Source organism: Pararge aegeria, chromosome 7 (assembly GCF_905163445.1).
Source record: "Pararge aegeria chromosome 7, ilParAegt1.1, whole genome shotgun sequence".
NCBI lineage: Eukaryota > Metazoa > Arthropoda > Insecta > Lepidoptera > Nymphalidae > Pararge > Pararge aegeria.
Window position 1 is genome coordinate 2,221,663 of NC_053186.1, and position 9,049 is coordinate 2,230,711.

General features: G+C 33.4%; 1 protein-coding gene across 3 annotated transcripts in view; it reads right to left on the reverse strand.

Moving 5' to 3' along the window:
• Positions 1-8,751, reverse strand: part of LOC120625273 (zinc finger protein 91-like) — a 28,952-nt gene extending 20,201 nt beyond the window's left edge. For 2 of the 3 annotated variants that reach the window (XM_039892289.1, XM_039892288.1), the window contains exons 1-10: positions 8,667-8,751; positions 7,184-7,306; positions 5,602-6,984; positions 4,608-4,717; positions 3,785-3,937; positions 2,644-2,736; positions 2,450-2,493; positions 1,339-1,461; positions 906-964; positions 85-211 (exon numbers count right to left, since the gene is read on the reverse strand). In XM_039892289.1, the coding sequence (XP_039748223.1) occupies positions 85-211; positions 906-964; positions 1,339-1,461; positions 2,450-2,493; positions 2,644-2,736; positions 3,785-3,937; positions 4,608-4,717; positions 5,602-6,984; positions 7,184-7,293 (2,202 nt within the window). In that variant the 5' untranslated portion in view covers positions 7,294-7,306; positions 8,667-8,751. The remainder of the gene's footprint in view (positions 1-84; positions 212-905; positions 965-1,338; positions 1,462-2,449; positions 2,494-2,643; positions 2,737-3,784; positions 3,938-4,607; positions 4,718-5,601; positions 6,985-7,183; positions 7,307-8,666) is intronic. The other variant, XM_039892290.1, reaches the window with a different exon arrangement.
• Positions 8,752-9,049: the final 298 nt, after the last annotated feature.

A 9,049-nucleotide genomic window follows, 5' to 3' on the forward strand; every position in this document is an offset into this window, starting at 1 on the left:
AATATACCTACCTCCTTCGCTATACTATAACTTGAAATTTCGAACATTTTGGCAGATAATGATTTCTTATCAAATTAAGCGTACCTTCATAAAATCCTCTTCTCTGGATACCAATACCACAGACTTCTCCTTTAGTAAATTGAATCGTCGTTTACCAACTCGCTTTCGACATTTATGAGTTCTCAGACTATCTGCCGTGGGGAAGATTTGACTAAAACGGAAAGAACGAACAATTGTTCTAAAGCTCAATAGATCAGAACTGTTTTTTTTTGTACGTTAATCTATTATGGGAACTGTATAAATTAACTCTGTGGTAATTAATTTTATCGTATAAAGTATACGACCAAATGAATTACCACATATGATTTAATGATCCATCTATTTTATTACAAGCCATAAATTTACAAAAATAGCAGAAAGTCGTTCATTTGCCATTTTATCATACCTCAACGGCACTCTAGTAAAAATCTAACACATTCGAAGCAAATGAAAAACGGTAGGGTTATTAAATATCTCACAACAGGTTTGCGACAGGAGAACATCTCGCGAATATTGCTGTCAAACTTCACTTTTGCATACAAAAAATATTCAAAAATTACGTTTGTCAGCAAAGATTGCAAGACTACGTATACGTAACCATCCTGCGGTATTATCTAGACTAATAATATAAATAAGCATGATTTATTTGGTTTATTAACCGATTTTAATAATTATTTCACCATAATAAATCTTTTTTCATCGAGAAGTAATAATATAGGCTATATTTTATTACAGTAATAGTAAGATTTGAAGATAAGAATATGTAAAACAACCTAGCAGAAAACGTACTATGTGGTGACTAATGAAGTATAATCCCGGCAGTTTGTAGCAACTATATTTAACTAAGTATATGAAATAAGCATTACCTGCAAGAAAAACATTTGTGCCTCTTTAAATCGTTGACATCTGATTTCACATCTGTTAACTAAGGAAAATAAATAAATTAGATAAACTTAATAAAATTATAATTTAGGCATCACCTTATAGTATAACAAGAGAAATAAACTACAAGTAAGAGTATATTGGTAGAGGTGTAACTATTACAACGGTCATCGATATTATTTCGAATAGACTAACCTTTCATATATATTTTCTTGGCTTATGACAGTAATATTAAATCCATACCGGAACGTTAAATAGAGACGCACTAAACCAGAACAAGGACCATTCAGAAATTATAAATTCCCAAACATACATTGCCCTTACCCGTAGCAGTTTTCACAACTTACCTGTATAAACTAAACTTACCTGTAACAAGTTCTTCATTAACGCTTTTAAAGAATAACTTATAAAAATTACCCGTAACAAATTATTCAGCTGCTCGTCATCATCGCCTGTTTGCACTATCCATATGGAATCGCCATCGCTGCTGTCTTGACATTCTTGTTCGACTTCAGTTTTTACCTTTGGTTGTTCTTGCTGCTGCATTGTTAAAATAATTTCTATAGCAAATTTCACGTTTTGAAATCGTCGTCATCAAAGTCAGCCTCAATGAATGTTTACAGATGGGTACTTATTAATTGAGATGGAATATACAACGTGTAAATGAAAACCGAAATAATAATCGGGCTTTAGAGATACATTATGTACTGTCTCTGACAAGTAAAATATCTGTATACACCTAAAAAGCAAGAAATAAAAGTTTGGAAAATCTAAAAGTGCAAGCCTCATAATCTCATTTTTCACTAAATAAAAGTACCTTAACTTTTCACCGTATGCATTTTTTTTTTAAATTATTATTATCATTTACTATCAGTCAATGACAAACGGAGTAAAAAAAATACTTTCAACATTTCTCGCCAATCTTTATGTAAAACAATACAATAGCTCGCAAGCATTGTGAACGAACCCAATTTTCATAAGAGTAATTAAACGAGTAATTAAACGACAACGAATTACACAGAGATTTTCAATAGCAAACAGCGCGCTGCGATTATGAAGCTTTAAAAAAAAAACTTCTATACGTTATTTTTTATGGTAGTGCCAGATCCATTCGGACAGACATCCGGACGTCCTCAAATATTTTTGTAATTTTTTTTTTTTTACTATAATCAAAATAACTGTTTTTTAAAAATATCAATAGGTTTAAACAAATGTTTTTCTTGATAATTATATATATGATAAGTGCAAAGGAGAAAAATACAGTTATTTTTAGTTTCGATCACATCACATCATCTGCTTCGCTTATGAGGCATGCAACGTTTTCTACAACATTTTTAAGTCGGTGAAAAGTAAAATGTAGAAAATTATTGGTATTTTCCTTGCTACTATATAAAAAGGAATACGAAGTATATGATTGATACGTAGTAACTTCCTACATTCTACTTGAAACAGACTTAAAAATTCTTGCTTTTTAGTGGTACAACAAAGTTGGTTCTATTAAGTCAAAAAAAAAAATTTTATTACTTACGATAGCAATGTTCCCATTTTCTGTAGGTTGTTGTTCATCTATACCTATAACAATATTGTGTAGTGTGGTTATGTCAAATAAGTATATGGTATTTGTAAAAAGCCTACTCAATTTAATATCTGGCAAACATGAATTTATAGTTTAATTTACCCACTTTATAAATTTACTGGAACTTACCGTTAATATTTACTCACCGTTGTTAATATTATCAACGTCGATCTTCTTGATGGAACTTCTAGTTCTTTTGGCGACGGGGGAAGATTCTGGAGTATTGTTTTGTTCTTTATCTGGACAAACATTAAATCTTACACTAATATATAAAGTTTAAGAATTTGTTTGTTTATTAACGCAATGATCTCAGGAACTACTGGTTCGGTTTGGAAAGAAGCTTTCAGTGTTGGATAGCCGATTTATCGAGGTCGGCTTTAGGATATATATAAGATCACGCTAAGACGAATAGAAGCATAGCATCAATGAAGAATGTTACAAAATCGGGGTTTTTTCCTTGTGGGAGCTTCCGTTACGTGCGCATGGTTAAAGTTTCGATAAGATCATGTACGACAAAGCGGTTCCCCTTTAAAAGTTCTCAAAAAAAGTCCGCGAACTATGTCTATCTTTTAAGGTTGACTTATAAGCGAACGACGCGAAGTCGCGAGCGACGTATACCTACTATAAAAAGTACACCAGCAGAGCTAGCAAAGGCAGGAGACAAAAATTATATCCCCTCACAAGGAATATAATTAAAGTGTCAACCCGCTAAAGTACGGGAACATGGAATAGGAGAAGTTTACCCCCGTTATTATTACACATATAGTATTTGGATACTATTTCAACTTGTGTGCAGTGTTGAAAAATCTGTGGGAGAAGATACATTTTTATCTCTTCCCTGGGGCTATAATTGTCTATGCTGCACATAACTGCCTCGGTTGTCAAATGGTTAACATGTTCGACTAAATTCTTTCTCGAAATTTGTCCTACTAATTGGATCGCATGTCCCAAGTGTAACGACCCGTCTACAATTTTAAGTGCAGAGTTCTCAACTATTACTGGGTGGAACGGAACATGAGCGTTATACATAAACGTTAGATTGGCGCAGTGGGCAATGACCCTGCTCTCTGAGTCCTGTGGATTCGATTCCTACATCTGGAAAATGTTTGTGCGATATAGATGCATGTTTTTTAGTGTCTGGGTGTTTATCTGTATATTATAAGCATTTATGTATATTTTCCATAAAAGTATTCATCAGCCATCTTAGTACCCATAACACAAGCAACGCTTACTTTGGGGATAGATGGCAATGAATGTACTGTCGCAGTATATATTTATTTATTTTACCATTCTTTTCTTCTTTAACAGTATCATCTCCTTCTTTAACGGTACTGTCTTCTTCTTTGATGGTAATATTTTCATCCTTTACCTCATGATCTTCCTTCAAGTTGTCATGAGCAGCTTTCAGGTGACCTTTCAGCCATTTTGAATTTGCGTAACCTGTGCAAATGTACCGTGGTTAAGGGAATATAACGGAGAGCGGGCAGCACGTTCCTCGGTGCTACTATTACCATTTCCTGCGATAACCAACCCGTCTGCCCAGCGTGGTGATTATGGGCCCGGAACGACAATAAGTATGTAAAGTATGTATTACACTGGTTGCGCTAAGACTATAGTATAAAATAATATAGTAGATTTATGCTCGTCACAATAAAAAAGCTGATGGTGAAGTGCCAGCAGAACTCCTCAACCATTAACGCCCCGGCTTCGGGGAAGGCACTATTTTGTAGAAGGTTATGAGCAGTTGTCACTTGGCTATTATAAATTAGATATGATTGCCAAACTACCCACTAAAAAGTGTAAAAAAAATTAGGGTTTGTTCTAAAAACCAAGAAATAAAAATTTGCCAAATAAAATGGAGAAAATTACTGGTGCCGTCCTTGCTACTCAAAAACCCCCTACCTTTTTTTTTTTTACGTGGGGAATCCTCATGGATACCAACGCACCCGGGGAGGTGCAATGGTTATGTCGGACTCTTACCAACTAAACCCCACGGTGTTCAACACGTCGCCTGGGTTACGGGAATAGCTTTCGCACACGACCGCGATAATACAGCCCTACCTAGCCACACCACTGTTGGATATGCCACAGTAATTATTCCATTGATTACCGTAATCACATAGAGGGCATGGGAATACAACCCCATCATCAAGCTCGTGCTTATGTTCCGCACAGTGGTCGATAGCTTCATCCAAATTCTTGAATTCTCTCTGACAAAACCTGTAAGTAAAACAGTTTTTAATTTTTCGTAATTTTAAAGCATTTATCATACACTAGCTGTTGCCCGCGACTTCGTCTGCGTTTGATTTTGTTTTTTGATATGGCATTCAATTTAGTTGTAGTTCTAAAAAAATCAAAGTATTCAGTATCGCTAAGCCTTAAATGAGGGGTTTGCTGTTGTCCGCTGAGGAGTTCTGTCCTCTATCTCCTACCACATTCAGATCCACACAAAGTGTGGGCAAAATTAAACACATGTTATAACCTCTATAGTACAAAAATAATTATTTAAATCGGTTATAATTTTTCGGAGTTATGGTGTAAAATCGTCAAAAACTTTCATCCCCTCTCCCAAAGGAACAGAGCTTAATGTCGGGATAAAAACTATTCTATATTACTTCTAACACTTCCAAGAATATGTGTACAAAGTTTCATGAGGATCGGTAAAGTAGTTTTCGCGTGAAAGCGTAACAAACAAACTTACATTGACATTTATAATATTAGTAGGGAAGTAGGGATAGGGATAGGGATGTTTGCTAGCTATTAGTCGGGCCTGGAGTAAAAACTCGCTGGAAGTATAATTTGGTTTCTTTGGTCGTTCGTCTATTCTTTCTTGAATCAATAGTTTCGTTTCTTTCGTCCCTCTGTAGAGGCGACGGAGATATTATTTAAGATAATTTTCAGCTCAGAAAAACATCCGAAGACAAACGGTCTTTACTTTTAGAGAAATATACTTCGTTATCTATGAACCTTCAAAAAAAACTATCGCGACAAAATCTTCTTGTATAGGCTTGCGGTTTAAGCCCTTGGGAATGGATGGGGTAAAAAAGCAAACAAAGTCAGTCGTTGAAAACAGCTAGTTTATAATATAAGTGTAGATGATTAACCTGCACTTGAACTCCTTATTTTTAATATCACACTGGTACTTCCCCAAAAACTCTTTCACATCTTCATCCACATCCTCTAAATTATCCACATCTATTTCCGCCTCCACTTCCATTACTTCCGGTTCTATAATATCGACGTCACTTGAACTGTCCTTTTTCTCTTTAACTATAATGACGTCATCAGATTTCACGTCATTGTCTATCGGTTTAGTGACAATCTCTCCATCCGGACCAATTTCAACTTTCACGAACTCAACACTCTCTTTATTCTTCGTCAATTTATTTATTTTGTCAATTTTGTCTGTATTGTTATTATTCATGTTAATGTTATTAATAAAATAACTACTCTTCAGGTTTATATCACTCGTTTTTTGGAATATGAATTGTTGATTGTTTTTTATAACTAAATATTCATCATCGTCTAATGACTGATTCGGACTCTTTATTCTACTTGGCTTGAAGTTTTCTGTTAGACATTTTTCGCATATAATTTTTAGCTGTGTATTGTACTTTCTTTGTTCACACCTATGTAGCATCTGGTCTTCCTTATCAAACAAATACAATTTTTCATTATTCTTGACAATTTTGCAACAAATGAAACAATTCTGCTTCTCTAAGCCCAATTCAATATCTATTATAGGTTTGGCATTCCAGTTTTTATAAACTAGTCTGGACGGATCTGTTTTTCTTACGTGTCTGCGTTTATCAAATTGAGTATTATCATCGTAAGGTAAAGGAGTCACTGGTGTATCTTTAAACATATTTAATATATCTTCCCTTGTAAGAAACCCATCGTTCCTGCTATTAATATCGTCATATTTTTTATAATTCTCCCTAATTAAACTTCTAGGTGATTTATTTTTATTAGCATTATTCAAATTTGTGTACGTTTTAGAATTGGATTCAAGGTATTTAGAAAATTGCGCCTCAAAGTTCGATGTGTTATTACATACTACATTGAAAGGTAGACTATTAGCGAAACTGCACTTAGGGCTATCTTTACTCGACCAACGCTCTACTGGACTACCTAATATATTAATATTTTTTATTGTAATATCTGTATTCTCTATATCTGTTTTGTTATCATCATCACTTTCGTCCTTGTATTTAACGAAAGGTATTTTTTCAGCTGTCAAATCTACAAGAGGATCATCATTATCGAACTGAATTTGGGAAGCACGTATCTGAGTACCATCATCTAGTATGTAAACTAGATCATCTGTCTCATTATCATCCATTATTTCATCAAGGTTTTGTTGATTGAGTGTAGAATTTTTAAAATTCTGTTCTGCTTCTAATAGAAAATTATATATGTTGCTGTCTAAAGAAACTGGTTGATTTTCGGTTATAGAGTTTATGTCCATTTCATAGCCTAATAGAAGTCTGAAACAAAATTGAGCAAATCATGACATGAGACATGAGAACTAGATATTGTAATATATTAGGAAGTGTTGGTTACAGAGAAATGGTCTGAGTACACAATATCCCTGAGTGGATTGGAATGAAGTGCTGCTAATGTCTCACAAAGAATAGAATACAGACAGCAGAATATGAAGCCTTAAAGGAAGAAGTTTTGAATTACTTAGCATTCTCCAGAAAGTCCTGAAAAGAGTCTTGCGGTTCAATCTTCAGTGCTACTTCTTCTCCACTGATATTCTCCATGCAGAGAACTAAAGGTTCCAGTTCCGTCATTATTGTAGTCAAACTAAAAATAAACTGATAACATGAACCTGAATATGTATTTATGTCCTACTACCTGCCTATCTGCTACTATTATTATCATTATTAGTTAATTTTTATTCCACTATAAGTTTGCCCTTAGCTGCAATCTCACCACTAAAGAGAATCCCATGCAGTGGCATGCATAGAGGGTATGCACAGGATATTCAGATGATATAAAATGAAGAAAATCTTCAGTACAAGCTATAAAAACTTAAGGGTAGGCTTTTTATAACTGTTACAAAGCCTATCCTTAAGTTTTTTATAACTTGTACTGTAGATTTCCTTCATTTTATATTATCTGCCCACTAAGTGGATTCCCTGTGCATACCCCTGTATGCACGCCACTAATCCCATACACACGCACACACACACACACATATATTATGCAAGGGAAACAAAGGGCTACTTTTGAGAAAGTTGCCCTAGGACTGTTATGGGATGAAAAGTTTTGATTATTTATTTGTTACTTGTGACTTTGTTTGACTTGACTTGTGTTATTTGTGACTTACAGTAGAACATACATTCTACAATGCTAATATGTACTTCTCTATTAGGCCTACTTGAAACAAACATGCAACTTTGACTTGTATTTTTGGTAACTTCTGCCAAAAAAACATTTTAAATGTATTTTTGGCAGCCATAAATACAGCATATATTGCCAAAATTACAATTACAATGAAATACAATAAACTGCAGGTTGATATCTTGGAGACATCTTCTAAAAAGTTTTGTTCAAATTAAACAATGGTGTAAATTAATTTATTTCATTTTGCTCTAACCACTTCGCTTTTAAGGCCGGATGAATAGTTTCAAATAACAATATAAGATATTACAGCCTGTTATTATATGTTAAGTTTTTTATGGGCTCTTTCATAGACCAGGCTGTAATTGAAATTATCATACCATTATTTTTAAGTTTACTAATTTAACAATGGCCATTATCTCACTACTGTGTACACATTTTTTAGTAGAAGAATGCAATAAAATATTGGGCCTTTTTAAATAATAAAATTTAAATTTTAAAGTTGGGTGGATATTTTCAAGGACAGAAAATTAATTAAAATTGAAATTTCCAGTAATATTACATAGTTTTTGATAAATCCTAGTTTATTCATGCTGGTTCCAATAGCTATATAGTATTTGTGCGAAAATATTTAAAGCAAAGTGCTCAATCCCAAAATAGGAATTAGGAAGGAAGATTTTATTTTTCCAGCCAACTAAAATATCGTTATTGATTGGACTAAGTAATAAAAAGCTTTATTACTGGCCAGTAAAATTATATGTCGCCAGTAATTCCAAAAGTATCTCAGAATCTTTCTTAAAAATAAAGGAATTGAACTAACCAGATTCCCGTTGTTTATATCATGGCGTATTCATTCATTGCATACCTACCGACACTGGCATTTTTATTTTAGAAAAACAAATGAATAATAAAATAAAGTCTAAAATTCATATTCAAATTATGTACGAAATAAACAAAACCATCGCGATTCACAGATAACAGAAGAATACATTATTTACCGATTTTTACTTGTCAAAATGGTATAATTTGTAAAACATATTTTACAATTATTTCAAATGCGGAAAATATTCTTCTGCTAATAGGATGATTGAATATTTAAAAATAGTTTATTACATAAGTGTTAAAACCGATTTTAGTATTTACGAAAGATTAAAAACTGACAACACTGTCATATTTATGAACCTTGGAAAATAAAAATAAACC